This window comes from Callithrix jacchus, chromosome 10 (assembly GCF_049354715.1).
Source record: "Callithrix jacchus isolate 240 chromosome 10, calJac240_pri, whole genome shotgun sequence".
In the NCBI taxonomy this organism is placed as follows: domain Eukaryota; kingdom Metazoa; phylum Chordata; class Mammalia; order Primates; family Cebidae; genus Callithrix; species Callithrix jacchus.
The window spans coordinates 76,047,606-76,065,034 of record NC_133511.1 but is presented as its reverse complement, the minus strand read 5'-3'; the positions used below and the strand labels follow the sequence as shown (position 1 = coordinate 76,065,034).

The following is a 17,429-nucleotide window of genomic DNA, read 5'->3' as shown; positions in this document are numbered from 1 at the left end:
CTGAAATTATCAGTTTATTTGTTTGTTTCCCCAAATGGATTATGAGTTCATTTAGGACAGGGACTGTGTCTTTTTCATTTGTGTACCTCCAGCACCTAGCAATTTGTTTCATTAGCCCTGCTTGGTATGTCATAAGTGGTGATGCTTGAGGTGGATTTTGAAGAAAGAGTGCCTGTGATGAAAAGTTAATTTACTTTGAACGAAAGTCTTCATTCCTCTGAAACATGAGATAAGTTACTGTACTGCAGCAATTGTTAATTTTAATTGAGAATATTTTTGTCTTTTTCAAATGGATTTTGGTTGCCCTTGTTTCAGAATAGTTTTGAGTTGGTCAGTAAAGTGAATGTAACTTTCCATATATATATATTTTTTGAGACGGAGTTTCACTCTTGTTACCCGGGCTGGAGTGCAATGGCGCGATCTCGGCTCACCGCAATCTCCGCCTCCTGGGTTCAGGCACTTCTCCTGCCTCAGCCTCCTGAGTAGCCGGGATTACAGGCACACGCCACCATGCCCAGCTAATTTTTTGTATTTTTAGTAGAGACGGGGTTTCACCATGTTGACCAGGATGGTCTCAATCTCTTGACCTCGTGATCCACCCGCCTCAGCCTCCCAAAGTGCTGGGATTATAGGCGTGAGCCACTGCGCCCAGCCTCCATTTATATTTTAAACATAAAAATTTGGCCATAAATTGTTTGCATTTTAGGTTAGGGGCAAGGGAGAACTTGAATTCATAGGGATGAGGTTGAGAAGTCATAGTGGATGATTTTTTTAAAGTATATTAACAAAATCAAACTGTCATAAAGACTTCCTCAAGTTAAGTATACAAAACAAATAATCAGAATACTGTTGCCTTCATTTCATATGAAGTAGGACAACATGCAGAATATGCAAGCAACATGAAGATCTTTAAAAAGTATAGCAACAAGTAGTTTAGATTTAACATGTACCTTCCATCCCTAATTTACTCACAGATTACATCCCTAAAGTTCAACTATAAGTTGATTCATTCTTTGGTGTCACAGGATAATTTTATAACAACAGTGATAGAGATCCGTGGTTTTCAACCCAGGGGACATTTGTCAATGTCTGGAAACATATTTGGTTGAAACAACTTGCTGGTGGTAGGGAATGCTACTGGAATCTTGCAGTTGAGGCTAGGGATACTGCTAAACATTCTCCAGTCCACAGGACAACCTCCATTACCCCAAAGAAGCATCCATCCCCAAACGTCAGTAGTGCTGATGTTGGGAAATCCTGCCTAAACAATGGTCAGTTTCCCAGGGCAGCCTAAAAATCTTTAACCAGTAACAGTACTTACAATCCATAACTGTACGCTAATGGTGCCATTTCCTTTGTCACTTAAAATTACTTCATCTCCATAGCAAAGTTCTTAAATTTCAACTTGGGATGAATTCCTTATTGGGGCACAAAGGGCAGTTACTCCCATAATGTGGTAGAGACTCTAGATTTCAATGCCTCTGACTAGTGTTATTTAGATTTTCACATATATCAGTCAGTCTTTTAAGAGTTTGTAAGAGTAGTGGCTGGGCTGGGAGCTGGAGCGTGTAATCTCAGCACTTTGGGAGGCCAAGGCAGGCGGATCACTTGAGGTCAGGAGTTTAAGACCAGCCTGGCCAACATGGAGAAACCCTGTCTCTACTAAAAATACAAAAATTAGCCAGACCTGGTGGTGGGTGCCTGTAATCCTAACTATTTGGGAGGCTGAGGCAGGAGAATCGCTTAACCCAGGAGGCAGAGGTTGCAGTGAGCCAAGATCATACAACTGTACTCCAGGCCAGGCACCAGAGCAAGACTCTATCTCAAAAAAAAAAAAAAAAAAAGAAGAAGAAGAAGAAGAAAGAGTTTATAGGGTAGAGATTGCCCGTTATTTCAGTACAGTCATCCCTGGGTGTTTGCAGGGGATTTGTTCCAGAACTGTCACAGATACCAAAATCCATGGATCCTCAAATTCCTTATATTTGCATATAATCTATGCATATTTTCCTATATACTCTAAATAATTTCTTGATTACTTATGATGCCTAATACAGTGAAAATGGCATGGAAATATTTGTTATACTGTATTTTTAAGATTTGTATTGTTGAATTGTTGTGTTGTTAATTTGATTGTTTTTTTCCTCCCAAATATTTTCAATTCATGGTTGGGTGACTCCTGCAGATGCAAAACCCATGGATACGGAGGTCCAACTGTATAATGTTTAGATGGTGAATACTTACATGTTTTTTAAAACTTGAAAATGTTTAATCAGTTTATTAACGTATTTATCAAATATTCATTTAGAAATAAGAGTAGAATGAATATTTGTATTTTTTAGTATCCTATAACTGATTTACTTTGATTTTATTAACAGGGTCAGGAGAAGGTCTGGGGAAAATCATCCAGAGATTTCCACAGAAGGACTGGGATGATACACCTTTTCCACAGGGAATTGAGTTGGTAAGTGGTTGTTGTATTATTGCATGTTTATAATGTTATTTTTCTTTTTTGTCACATTGATTTTTAAATTTATGTTACATTTGGTATTACATAATTTGATAATTTAATTGTAACATATTACAGTACCAGAAATAATTATCTTCCTTCCTAGTCCCCCAAGTACAGTTATCTTTGAATATATTGATTCTAGAATTTGTATTTTGTTCTTCTTTTTCTCATTTAAACTTCTAATATTAAAGATGAAATTGATGATTTCCATATATTCAGAAGCAGAAAAATTCCTCTGATTCTTTAGTAAAATTCTTAGCCTAGTAGCTTCAGGGATATACATTATATATTTTTTTTTCCTGAAAATGACCAGGGTATTGTCTTAGTAAAAACAAACAAACAAACAAACAAAAAACACAGATAAATAAAAAACCAAAAGTTTGTTTAATGATGACCTGTCATGGTTTGAACTTGGTCTTGAAATCATAAAGTAGATTTTTTTTTTTAGCTACAGGGTCTGAAAGTTATCTTATAATAGTGCAGGTCAGCTCCTTTTGTTGTTGTTGTTAGTCATTTTAGAGGAATTTATTGGTTGAACATAATTTATGCTGCCCAAGATATTCTATCTGGTGGTGGATCCATGCTGGTAAAATGAGGGACTGGAAAGGTGAGTACTAAAGTACTTTGTAATATGTCTATGAAGTCTGGATCTTCAAATTTACTTGGGGGTGTGTGTGTTCCTATTTACGTTGTGTTTATGGATTCACACATACATACAGACATAGAAGCAGTGTTCTTCAAAGCAGTCCTGTTGAGAAGACATTTGAAATAATATGATAGTTAAGAGTGTAGGCTCTGTAACAGAGTGCCTAGGTTGAAATCTCAGCTGCATAGTATGACTTTTGACAAGTCACTCAACTACTTTGAGCAGCAGATACTTACCTATAAAATGAGGATAATGGTTATATTAAGCTCATAGGTTGTTGTAAAGATAAAGTGGAAAAAATACTCATAAAATGCTTAGAACAATGTCTCTCATAAATGAGTTGTCTGGTTGTTTAATTAGTATTGTTACTGTTTGTTCAACATGGCTCAGCACCTCACCCACAGGAACGATTGTTCATTCTCTTGTTAGCATGGATCAGAAATATCTATTAGATATTTTGTATTGAAAATTGTAAATTTTCTCATTCTAGCTAATGACTGTCCAGTTTTGTTTCACTGAAAATTAGAGATACGTTGCTAAGTGCTTAGTTTTGATTGTTAAAACTGAGCCATGTAAAGAAAGCTGAGAGTTCTGTAGCCCCGTAGAGAGGGTAAATCCTGAATTTTGGCATTTAAAAATGGGGAAGGAATGTGAGGATCCAAGGAAAATGGCTTTTTGGAGAACCCTTTGCATTCCTTTCTCTTTTTCCCTATATGCCTGTAAATACCAGTAATTGGCCTTACAGTGTGAAGAACCAGGCATTTGTTTATAAAAGTTTTGAAAACCTGTTTCAGTGTCCCTTTTAGTGTGATTGAGTGTAAATGTTTAGTATTTTAGTGTAAATGCAGATTGGTATTAGCTATAGTTAGTATTTTAGTGTAAATGCAGAATCTGAAAACAATTCTATGATTTGAAAGAACTAAGGTTGAGAAATGTTAAGAGAAGGTTGAGAAGTGTTATTGAATAGGGACCAACTTTATTATTTTATCTGAGAACACATATGGGTTCAGAACATAATATTATATTCAAATTATTTTCTATTGCCACTTATCCTTCCCAGGGAACACATACTTGATGTATTGGAGTTCTAAATGAAAAACAGACACGTTCAGCCTTACAACTGGTGGAAAAGGATTTTAGTCATTCATTCACTAATTAATTAAATTCCAAAATTAATTTAGAGGATGCTGAATTTATTCTTTGCATTATTACATAAAGAAATTGCCTTCTTTTTTTTTTTGAAAAATGGTGAACTTTAATTCAGATGGATTTTAAAAATAAAAATATGAAAGTAAGCTAAACCAAACAAAATGACTACTTTTCCAATTCTCGGATATTTTTATCTTTCTCTTGTGCTTTTTAGGCATACATGAAAACCACAGACGGTCATATAAATAAAGTTGCAGTTAATTTTAGTGACAGCATTTCAAAGAAAATTAAATTGTTTTTTTAGAGGCATTCTATGGTTAACAATCTATTCCTGATTATAGGAACAATATTTTTATTGGCTATGTCATGGACATCTAAACAGCTTAAAGAATTAAAGCCAAATAGTATTTTTGACCTTAGTTTCTTTTTTTTTTTGTTTGTTTGTTTGTTTGTTTAGGTTTTTTTTTTCGAGACAGAGTTCACTCTTGTTGCCCAGGCTGGAGTACAATGGTGGCATCTTGGCTCACTGTAGCCTCAGTCTTCTGGGTTCAAGCAGTTTCTCCTGCCTCAGCCTCCAAGTAGCTGGGGCTACAGATTCATACCACCACACCTGGCTAGTTTTGTATTTTTAGTAGAGACAGGGTTTCACCATGTTTCTCAGGCTGGTCTCAAACTCCTGACCTCAGGTGATCTGCCTGCCTTGGCCACCCAAAATGCTGGGAGTACGGGTGTGAGCCACTATGCCCGAGCGCCCTTAGCTCATTTTTAAGATCCCCTGTCTCGGGAGTGAATCTTTTTATATCATGATTCAGAAAATATGCCACAATCTTAGTAGTACATGCCTTTACTAAGGCTTTTGTTAGAAGTACCTGATTTTCTTAGGAGACCAAAGTACTGTGATAAGTAAATTATGTGGCTTGAAAAAGAGAAGAATTCAGTTAGAATTTCTAACTTTAATGTTCTTAAGAAATTAGTTCTGTTATTTAAATTATACACTAGTGATTTGTCTACCTGCCATATCAATTCAGTCTTCTGTAAATGTAGATTGAGGAGAAGAGAGGAAAAAGAGCTTGTATTCCACATTGTACAGGTGTAACATGGGGAGAGTAACTTTAACATTGGATGTTATTTGAGAGCAGAGTGGTAAGTATAAGTACCATGTAATGCTTTAATTCTTTAAGCTGTTTAGAACGCAGTAAACACAATAAATGGCATAGATGTACATACCATCTAACATAGATGTAAATACTGTTTGGTTAGGAAACTGAATGTAAAAAGGATGGAAGAAACCTTTTTCTCCTTTTTATAGAAGAATATGCTTGAAAAGAGAATGAGATGACAGAATCAGCGTTACAAACATTTTAAAAGGAAGGAGTTACGGGATGTTTAAGAAAACGAAATATAATAAGTAAAAATTTAAGTTCTTTCATGTGAATATATAAAGCTGGATGTATACATAATTACTTAGAATAAAGATAGGCAGATACTATCCAGCTAGAGAGGTTTCGGAAGTACAAGAAGACAGCTTTTAAAAAGTTTGTAAAAGCCATGTGTGGTAGACTCTATAGATAGCATCTAAAGCCTCAGTGCTGAGGTAGGGTGCAAGGAAAAATATTCAGTTTTAAACGTGTTCCAGAGCTTGGTATAAAGGGTGTGTGGAAGGACTCTTGATTTAGCATAGAGTTGAAGCTGAAAACTTAAGAATACTGCTATGAAGTATGAAGACATGGCTTTTAAAACATACTAAGAACTAAAAAAAGGATTTTAAAAGTTATGTTCACAACAAAGCAAGTGGATATAAATGGGGTTTAAGCTGGAAAATGGTGGTTTGAGCTCATATTTTTGGTACTCACTTCCAGACTGTTTGGAACCACATGGTAGGTAACCTGATGAAGTCTGGAAGGTGCATGTTGAGGTAGTAGGTCCTTTTATCATCTCTGAGGAAGAGATTAGTTAATCCTGGTGTTATGGTTCTAATATACTCCTCCATACTCACTACAATGCTTTGTTTATCCTGTGCTAGAATTCTCATGCCTCTCAATTTTGTTTATTTTTCTAGTGCATTACTACCCTCAGTTATGCTAGAAAATCTTTCCCCTACAGGCACGTACTTCACTACTTCTCTCAAAACCACTTTAGACAAAGTTTGCTTGTCATGCTGGAGTTCTGTTCTAACTGATGTTGTAAGACCAAAGAGAACTTCCTGAGGAAGATGTAGAACTACGTAGGCCTGACCCACTACATCTTTGTGTTGTTGCAGGCAGCCCTGCCTTCATTCCATGGTACCCTACTGCAACTCGTCTCTCATGTGCTTGTCGGTCATATCACCTTATGGCTTGTTGTGTACTTCTTAAATTCCAGTTCCTTTTTGCTACTCTTCTATTTCCATTCATCCATTTCCATTGTATCTATAATTTTACCAAAAAAACTTTTCTTGACTTCATCTTTTAGCTACTATCCTGTTTCTCCTTCATCATAAAATGCTTTTAATGGTTCTTTATTTACTATCCCAATTTCTCTAAGAGACTAATGTGGTTCAGTAGAAATAATATGGGATCTGAAATTTTAAAGCCTTGAGCAAAGTTAATTTACTCTCTGTGATAATAATACTTTTCCTACAGGGCTGTTATTAGGTGATCATCTATTAATATTTTAATAATTGTAATGTTATAATTTCTTATTATTTACCTCATTTCATACATCTGTCTCACTCACATTTTGGGGATTTATTCTAAAGTATAGTTTATGTCCTCTCTGTCCTGAAATCACAAAGTTGAAGTTAATTTTTTCTGAATTGGTTAAGCTAATGCTAGCTTTTGTAATAGATAAACTTGGAAATCTTAGTGGCTTAACATAATAGAAGTTTTTGGGTTTTTTTTCCCCCTACTTACATAAAGGCTCATTAGTGGCAGTAGGGTAGATGGGAGTGGTGTTTGCCGTTTTCAAAATGTGGTCCTGTAACCAAAAAGCAAGTTAGATGCTCACTGCATGTAGAGTTCAATTAACAAGAGTGATGTCTGATACAAAAATGTGAATTTTTTTCAAAGCTAGCTTCGGGGAAGAGGCACAAAGCATTCTTCCTTTAAATGTGCCACTCCACCTTTGGAGCAGAAAGCAGGCATTTTTATAAGGCAGGGAGGAGATGAGCAAAGGCAGGGGCCCTCCTGCTACCAGGCAGTTATCTGCTAGGCATTTCGGTTGGCACCTCCCTTGCAAAAGTAAGTTATAAAAGTGGCCAAGTGGGCATGCTTTCAGCAAGCCCTCCTAGTAGGTGTAAATTCTGAGGGAGGTGGAGAGGGGAGACTCGGGAGAGAGAGAGAGAAGAGAGAGTGAAAAAAAGAATAATTAAATCACCTCCAGAAAAATGGGGTTGCTTGGTTATACTACTCAGGATCTTTTTGGGCATCAGTAGTCCGTGGGCAGAGTAGTAAGAGAAAACATGGAGGATAGTAAAAGTTAGTTTTATGGGATTTGTCTGGAGGCAATATATCTTATCTATATTCTGTTGATCAGAAGTCAGTCACAAAGCCAGTTAGCTGTAATAGGAGGTTGGCAAGCCTAGATGTGTGCTTAAGACAAGAAGGAAAAAGATTTAGTGAACAAATAGCTCTCCGCTGCCACACTGTTCATGCTTAATCCAGAGAATGTTTCCCTTATCTTAATATTCCTTGACCATTTTATTTTTTGACATCATTAATTCGGTCTTTGTGGTATAATGAAAAAATAAATGTTTGGTCTTCGTCTGCAGTTTCTGGCACAGAGCTCCTGAAACCTTTATGATTTACTGTGTTTTGTATGCCAGTGAGATGGCTCTTGGGTTAAGGGGCCCTAAATAGTTGCAGGATGGGGGCTGGTCACCAGAGGAAACAACTATGCATTTAGTGGGTTAGAACTTTCAGCCCCAGTAGGAAGAAAGAAGGACTAGAGATAGAGTTCAGTCACCAATGGCAGTGATTTCACCAGTCATACCTACTTAATAAAACCTCCATTAAAACCTGTAGATGACAGGATTCTGATAGCTTCTGGGTTGATGAACAGATTTTTTTTTTTAAAGAGACAGGATCTTACTCTGTCACCCAGGCTGGAGTGTAGTGGTGTGATCATAGTTCATTGTAACCACAAACTCCTGGACTCAAGCAGTCTCCTGCCACAGTTTTCAGAATAGCTAGGACTACAGATGTGTGCCACCATGCCTAGCTATTTTTTTTATTTTTCATAGATACAGAGTCTGTCTTCTGGAGGCTTGTCTCAAACTCCTGGCCTCAAGTAATCCTCTTACCCTGGCCTCCCAAAGCACTGGGATTACAGGCATGAGCCACTGTGCCTGGCCAGTGAACACACTAATGGCCTATGAAAGTGGTACACCTGAGAGAGGGTACGGAGGCTCTGTCACCTCCTCCCTGCCATACCGTACCCTGTATGTCTCTTCCACTTCTCTGTTTGTTAGTCTTATCCTTTATAATAAAGTGGTAAATATAAATATCATTTTCTATTACTAGATTTTTAATATAGGGTGAGTTTTGGGTAACAAATAGCCTGGAAGATTAAATCAAAGCTAGTTCTTGCCCAGTTTCACTTATAGCAATTTGTCTTATCCTTAATCTGAAACTAGGGTAACTGTATCTTATTCAAACCAGAATGCTTTTGAGAGTGAAAAGGAGTGAATGAAAAACATGCATAAACTAGGGCTATCTATAACCAACTGATTTGTATGGTTATTCATATACATATGTTTGTATGAATTACCTATATGCAAAAGATTGAAACTATCTAAGTGACCATTAGTAGGGAACTGGTTGGATTTATGGTACCACACCCACTCATTAGAACACAGTACAATTGTTAAAAATATGAGATAAAGAGATATACAAGCATGTGAAAAGATGCTAACATCACCAATTATTAAGGAAATGCATATTAAAACCACCATAAGATACCATTGCATGCCCATTATTATTGCTATGGAGGAAAAAAAAAGCCAAGCACAGTGGCTCACATTTGCAATCCCAGCAACTAGGAAAGCTGAGGTGGAAGGATTACCTGAGCCCAGAAGTTGGAGGCAGCAGTGAACTATGATTGCACCATTGCAACTCCAGCTTGGGTGATAGAGTGAGATTCCAACTTTAAAAAAAAAAACAAAAAAAAAAAACATCAAAACAAAAATCCCAGAAAATAACAAATGTTGGCAAGATTAGGGAGAAACTAGAATCCTTCTGCACAGTTGGTGGGAAAGCAAAATGGTGCAGCCACTGCGGAAAATGATATTGAGAGTCTTAAAAAAAAATGGAAAATAAAATTATTGTATGATCTAGCAATTTCACTTCTGAGTATATACCTAAAAGAACTGAAAGCTGGGATTCAAACAAATATTCATACATGTTTATAGTAGCATTGTTCACAATAGTCAAATGGTGGAAGCAACCTAAGTGTCCATAGATGAATAGACAAGTGAGATGTGATACACACGTGCACGCATGCATGCACCCACCCACCCCAGAATATTATTAAGCCTTAAAAAGGAAGAAAATTCTGACACGTCACAACATGTGCCAACATTTACTGTGTTGTGCAAGGTTCAACCTGGAGGATGAACCTTGAGGACATTATGTTAAGGGAAATAAGCCAGTCACACACACACAAAAATACTATGTGATTTCACTAATATGAGTTACCTAGAGTTGTCAAATTCATGTAGACAGGAAGGAGAATTGTGGTTGCCAGGGGCTGGGGAAAAGGAGGAATGGCAAGTTGTTTAATGGGCATAGATTGTGAATTTTGCAAGATGTAAAGAGTTTAGTTGCGCAACACTGTGAGTGTATTTAACACTATCTGAACTGTCCACTTAAAATTGTTAAGACGATAAATTTTATGTTACATGTATTTTACTATAGTTAACTTTTAAAACAGTATGAAACAAAGCTTTAGGAACTGAAATGAATAAATCTCTAAGGCCTATTTTATATCAAGTAGCCAAAAGCTATCTGGGAAAGAAAAGTACAAAGTTGGAAGACTTACACTACCTGGTTTAAAGACATATCACAAGGCTCAGTAATCAAGACAGTATGGTATTGGTTTAAGGAATAGACATGTAGATCCATGGTACAGTCTAGAAGCAAACTAAGATATATATCATAAATTAATTTTTCTGAAATGTTCCACTATATTGTAAGAAAATCGTGTGTTATCTTTTTTGTTTTTTCCTTTTATTTTTAGTTGATATGTAATAATTCTACATATTTATGGGAAACAGAGTGATATTTCGATATATGTATCAAATCAGAGTAATTAGTGTAACTATCACCTCAAATACTTATCATTTCTTATTGTTGTGAACATTCAAAATCTTCTAACTTTTTGAAAATATACACTAAATTATTGTTAGCTCTGTTCACCTTATGATGCTACAGAACCCTAGAACTTATTTTTCCCATCTAGCTGTTACTCTGTATCTGTTAACCAATCTCTTCCTTTCTTCCCCTCCCCATATCCTTCCCAGCCTCTAATAACCACATTTCTACTCTCTGCTCCTATGAGCTCAAAATTTTTTGTGTGTGTTTAGCTTCTACATATGAGTGAGAAAAAACAGTAGTTATCTTTCTGTGCCTGACTTCATAAACTGATTTTTTGACAGAGTTGCTAATGTAATTCAGTTGCAGAAAAGATAGCCCAAATGGTGCCAGAACAAGAAGATACCCATTTGGAAAAAAAATGAGCCTTGACCTTAAACCATACACAAAAAGTAACTTGAAATGAATCATAGACTAAATGTAAAAGCTAACACTATAAAGTTTTTTAAAGAAAACTTAGGACTTCGAGACCTTTAGTTAAGCCAAGATTTTTTAGACAGAACATCAAAACCATGACTAATTAGTTTTTCTGGATTTTCTGAAAACCCTTGAAACCCTTGAAAAATAGTATATATGCAGAGAAGGTAGATAGTACGATAGCAATAAGCCCCATTTTGTTTTGGAAGTTTCCCTTGGATCTACAGAATCTTCGAATGCTACTTGGGCCTTCTAGTTTTTGCTATTTACCATTGGAAAGGAGGAAGATACTGGAAGAAGTGAGGGGATGTGGGATACCCTAAGCAGCACTTTCACCTAGAAAGGCACAGAAGGGTTTATTTACTCAGGTGCCAGTTTATTTTGCCAGATGCCAGGTTTGCTTCTTCAAGCCAGAATTTTGACTATATTAAAAAATGTGGGGTGATGACCAGCCTGGGCAACATGGCGAAACCCTTTTCTACAAAACATAGAAAAATTGGCTGGGCACGGTGGCTCATGCCTATAATCCCAACATTTTGGGAGGCTGAGGCAGGCAGATCATGAGGTCAAGAGATTGAGACCATCCTGGCCAGCATAGTGAAACCCTGTCTCTACTAAAAATACAAAAATTGGCACACACCTATAGTCTCAGCTATTCGGGAGGCTGAGGCAGGAGAATCACTTAAACCTGGGACACGGAGGTTGCAGTGAGCTGAGATCGTGCATTGCACTCCAGCCTGGTTACAGAGTAAGACTCTGTCTCAGAAAAAAAGGAAAAATTAGCTGGACATGGTGGCGCATGCATGCTTGTAGTTTCAGCTACTTGGGAAGCTGAGGTGGGAGGGTCAACTTGAGCCCAGGATGCAGATTGCAGTGAGCCGAGATTACACGACTGCACTTCAGCCTGGGTGACCGAGGAAGACTGTCTTTAAAAAAAAAAAAAGGTCAGGTGACTTTGACAATAAGACTTCTTTCTTAACATTTTGATTGCTGTATATGGTAGCCAACTTTAGATATTGAAAACATTATGTGTGAAAGACTGTGATATGTGGGAAAGAATACTGAACTCTAGGATGTTATGTATCTGTATGTTTATGTTTATTTATATATAGAGAGGTGTATGTTTTTATATAAATAATTTGCTTGTGAAGGACAACAGCAATTTGAGAGGACACCATATCTCTAAGTCATATAATCTATTTTCAAAGGTATATAGGGAATGAATTTTTATACTACCTACCCCCCCATTTTGATCTCATAAAGCTTTTTGTCAAATTGTACATCCTATTTACTGTATGAAATATGTTTACATCTTTTTGCTTGAGCTTGTATAATTCTTTGAAAGGTCAGGTGGAACTTTCCCCATTACGGATATTATCATGCATGGTCATCTCCTTGTAATTAGCTTAACTTAAAGTACCTTTAAGCTAGCCAGAATAACTTGCAAATATGTCAGTTTAATAAAAAGAAGTATTTGGTGGCCTCTAGTGGTACTTACAGGTCTATAAAAAGTCACCAATGTACAAAATTTTAGGGTGAGAGAGTTACTAAGATGACAAAATAAACAAATATATATATTTATTGGAGAAAAGTTTTTTAGTCTTTGAGAACTAAAAGCTCATTAATGAAATATAAATTTAATGATTTGGCTGTATCTATTCTTATATCAAATTATTACCTCTAGACTTGCTTTCAAGAAATGCCTTGGAATTATACACATATATCTTAATTAGAAGAATTTCTATGTAACTTGTACTTGACATTCAGAAATAGTTTACTGTTGCATTGTATTGAGATGTGTCCATGAAGGAGGATGGTAGGAATATTTCTGACCTCTTTTGAAATATAAGGCAAACTAAAAAAGGAGTGACCATTTCATAGATTAATTATGAAGATAAAAGTCCTTAGTAAAATGTACTTTTTAAAATAGTTAATTCTGGCTAACTCTTAAAGATACTTGAAGTCAGGCCAAAAATTATCCAGAATCTGAACTGCATGTGGAAATTTAGAAAGATCATTTCAAAAATTGGGAAAATCTGTATAAAGTGAAGCTTTAGAAAACCAAAGAGAAAAGTGACAGTTTTAGGTAAGTTGAATTTATTTAAGTGCTAAAATTCATTCATTTAAAAAAAAAGGAGAAATTGAAATCTCAGGAGATTTTGTAGCTTGCTCAGTGTTATATAGCTACTTACTAATTGCTGAGATGATAATAAAACCCTCATCTTTTGATTCTCTTTTAAAGCATTTTTAAAACTACTCTTCTAGTTTTATCATATGGGTAAGCTGATTTTTTAAAAGTTTATTTCTGATACTTAAAAAATTAATAGACTAAACCTTAGATTCTAATTAGGATGATTTAAGTGGCATTAGAAAGACACTTAGAGAAAAAGCATTTTAACATTAAAATCAGAAGAGTGTAATGACATGAATCCTTGATGCTTAAAGAGTTGTCAGCTCTTATTTTTTCCAAAGATAGATAGACCATATTTACAAGAAATACCTCTAGTATCTGTGAACTTAGGAATAAGGAATAGCTTTGGTTGTGACAGCCACAGTGTTCTAATGAAAAAGTTAGATTTTACTATTGGATTCAAAACCAAGTGAAAGATTCATTAAAGCTGAGGAACACATCAGAGTCTCTTAACAGCAGCAGAACTGATCAAGCAGAAGAAAGAATTTGTGAGCTTGAAGAGATGCTATTTAAAAATACAAAGTCAGAGGACACCAAAGAAAAAGAAAAAAGAATGAAGCACACCTACAAGATCTAGAAAATAGCCTCAGTGGGGCAAATCTAAGCGTTATTGGCCTTAAAGAGGAGGTAGAGAAGATAAGGGTAGAAAGTTTACTCAAAGTGATAATAACAGAAAATTTCCCCAAACTAGAGAAAGATATTAATGACATACAAGATTATAGAACAGCTAGCAGATTTAATCCAGAGAAGCATAAGGCATGTAATATCAGACTTCCAAAGGTCAAGGATAAAGAAAGGATCTTGAAAGCAACAAGAGAAAAGAAACAAATAACATACACTGGAGCTTCAGTATGTCTGACAGCTGATTATTCCATGGAAACTGTACAGGCCAGTAGTGAGTGGCCTGAGATACTTAAAGTGCTGAAGGAAAGAAGCTTTTATCCTAGAACAGTATATCTACGAAAAATATTCTTCAAACATGAGGGAGGACTACTTTCCCAGACAAACAAAAGTTTAGGGATTTCATCAACACCAGACCCGTCTTACAAGAAATGTTAAAGGGAATAGCTCCATCAGAAAGAACAAAAATTAATAAGCAACAAAACTCACTAAGTACACCAAAATACTAAGTACCCCTGAAAAAACATAATATTATAATACTGCAGCTGTCATGTGTAAACTTCTCTTAAATAGAAAGACTAAAATATGAACCAATAAAAAATAATAACAAGGACTTTTCAAAACATACAGAACAATATGATACAAACAGAAACAATAAAAAGTGGGGGAACAAAGTTAAGGTATAATTTTTTTTTTTTTTTTTTTGAGACGGAGTCTCTCTCTCTTGTCTGGATCTTTTTCTTCTCTAAAGCCAATTTGCCAAATTTGTATTAAAATACATATCCAAATTCCTTTTGCAGGAGTTGAAGGTCCCAATATGTTTGGATGTATCATTAAGTTATAAATATAGAACTCTTAACCTAATAAAAATTTCTAGAATTTAGGGCAGAAAGTAGAGTCTTTCCATCTCATTTATAGATTTTAGATACTATCTAGTTGAAGTGACTGAGATGGAGATTTGGTTCTGTTTAGTGCAGGATGTTATACTATAACTGTGTACTGGTCGAATCTTAATGAAGTTGTCCTCTGCATTTCAAAAAAGAAATTCTACTCTGGCAAATATTTGGACATTATTTTTAGCTAATTTTGCAACAGATCATATTGGAACCTGGAAACTAGTGCCAACTATTGCTAATGGAGGCATGAGCTCTTGCTATTATTCTGGCAGTCATTTTTAGGGATGTTAACTGTAGTGCTGTAAGGGCATGAAAACATGGCAAGGCATTGGATAATGTAAAGTTGATTTAATACATCTCACACTGGATTAATATCTGTGGCAAGCTTCAAATACCAATAGCAATGTATTATATCTTATAATCTCACATCACCTTAGCCTTTGGATTATGTAGCTGCCCCTTGTCTGTGGAGGCAAGAGCTCAGTTAAAGACCAAAATCATTTATATAGTAAGTAACTCAAGCTACTAGAAGAGGTATTTTCTCCAGATTAAAAATAGAAAATAGGAGGGCCCAAGGTATAGGTCAGAATTAGCCATTGTTTCTTTCTTTCTGCCTCTCAAGAGAAAGTGCAGAAAAATAGCACTTTCCACATCCTGGTGTAAAGGGAGCTGGGAAGCAAGGAATCTATATGGGGGACATTCAAAGTTGTTCCAAGGTTTTGGATGACTATCTTGTTTGGAATAGATGAGGATTTATTAATGTGTGAGCAAATAAACTGTGGTAGTTTAGTGTGAGACTTGCTAAGAGATGCCCTGAGGCACTTGGCTCAGTCCTAAGTGTGTTGAGATACTAAGATCTCTGACTGTGAGCAGTCTTGTGAGTAGACGTAATATTCTGTGTAGATAACACCTTCTATGTTGCATGAAGTGAAAAAAGGTGGGAGAGCACTGTGAGTTATTGTTTGTTATGGGCTGTTTTTACCTGATCGGTTGTTTCCGTTTGGTAGTGTTTTTACTCTTCAGACTGTCTCAGTTATACTCAGTGGAACCAAGATAGATTAAAGGAAGCACTGTGCTCTCGTGAAAGTTATATAAATTAGGATTTTGGTAATTGAACTAAGAGCACCCCACTCCAAAGTGTAACTTACATGTTAAAGGTCACTTGATTCAGCTATTCTCCTTTTCTATAGATTCTATTAAATATTTCCAGTGCTAGAGTCTTAAAGGCTGTGTGCTTCATTTGAATAGGAAATGTGATTGATTTCTTTTAGTTTACTTTAAAGTTTTGCTTATCCAATTTGTGTTTGGTATATATTTGGAAGAGAGAGTTAGTATATAGGCTGGAATAATGGACTGAAGTTAATAAAAGTGAATATGAGGAAATGTAAAGTATTTTTTTACAATTATGTCTTGTAAAACTGTGATGTAAGACCTGAAGTTCATGTGAAAAAAACCTAGATGTTTTACTAATAAGGTTGGCATGAGCAATTAGCTTCTAGAAAAGCTGATGCAGTTTTGGCTGTGGAATATCCAACATAGTGACAATAGGCATGGCAATGGAGTATTTAATTGACAGGGTTTGGTTGGATGACTAATCGAATATGGAATGCACTGAGGGACCATAAGTTATCTCACTGATTTAAATTTGGATAACTGGGAGAGAAGCAGTACCTTGAAAGAGTAGTAAGAAGGTAGAAGTAATTTCAGCTTTGTCCAGCTTGACCCTTAAGATATAACTTGAACTTAAGATATAACACTTAAAAAGTAATTTGGTAAAGTGGTCAATATCATGAACTCTAGACCAGTCTTCTTGAGTTTTTGTTCTCCAGTTGGTAATACTGTAACCTTGGGCAAATTATTTAAAGGCTGTGTGCCTGTTTTTGTCAGTCTAATGGGGATAAACTTCATATACTATGTACCAGGAACCATTTTAAGCACTCTGTGTATATTAAGTCATTTGATCTTTATATATCTATTAAATATTTCCAGTGCTAAAATCTTAAAGGCAGGCTTTGTGTTTCATTTGAATCGGAAATGTGATTGATTTATTTTAGTTTACTTTGAAGTGTTGCTTATCCCATTTCTGTTTGGTACATATATAGAAAGGAAAGATATATGGATCAAATGACTTAATACCCATAAAGTGCTTAAAATGCTTCCTGGTATATAGTAAGCATAAAAGTATAAGCTGTTGCCACTCTTACTGTCATTATTAGGTTACATTTTCCAAAATAATGCTGTGGTTTCAGTGTAAAACCTAATACTATCAAAAGGATTTCTTTCATTAGGATCAGTTCTAGGAAACCATTTTGTTTCCTTACTTGCCACCTCTGCCTTCTCAAATTTGTAGATCCAAGGTGTGGAAAATTAGTTGTGCAATTTTAATTATTAAATCTTGTTTTTATTTTGTATTTTAGGGAAGTGAGAGAGTCTTTGAATTTTTTTTGCTGTAATTACAATTTTTTTTGAATTTTATTTTATTTTATTTTTTTTAGAGAGGGAAAGAAAAAAAGGGGTGAAGGAGAGGAAGAAAGAGGAAGAAAAAGAGGGAGAGAGAACAGAAATGTTGCTTTATTCTAAAAAATGGGTATTAATAATGGCCAATCAATATTTCATTTAAACCTCTGAGTAGGTGTGATGTGGTATTGACAAG

The 17,429-nt window shown here is 35.6% G+C and overlaps 1 protein-coding gene across 4 annotated transcripts in view; it reads left to right on the top strand.

Moving 5' to 3' along the window:
• The window catches only part of SBF2 (SET binding factor 2), a 495,691-nt gene that overhangs the window by 90,883 nt on the left and 387,379 nt on the right, over positions 1-17,429 (top strand). For all 4 annotated transcript variants that reach the window (XM_054242060.2, XM_054242059.2, XM_002755039.7 and 1 more), the window contains exon 2: positions 2,376-2,461. In XM_054242060.2, coding sequence (XP_054098035.1) covers positions 2,376-2,461 — 86 coding nt within the window. The remainder of the gene's footprint in view (positions 1-2,375; positions 2,462-17,429) is intronic.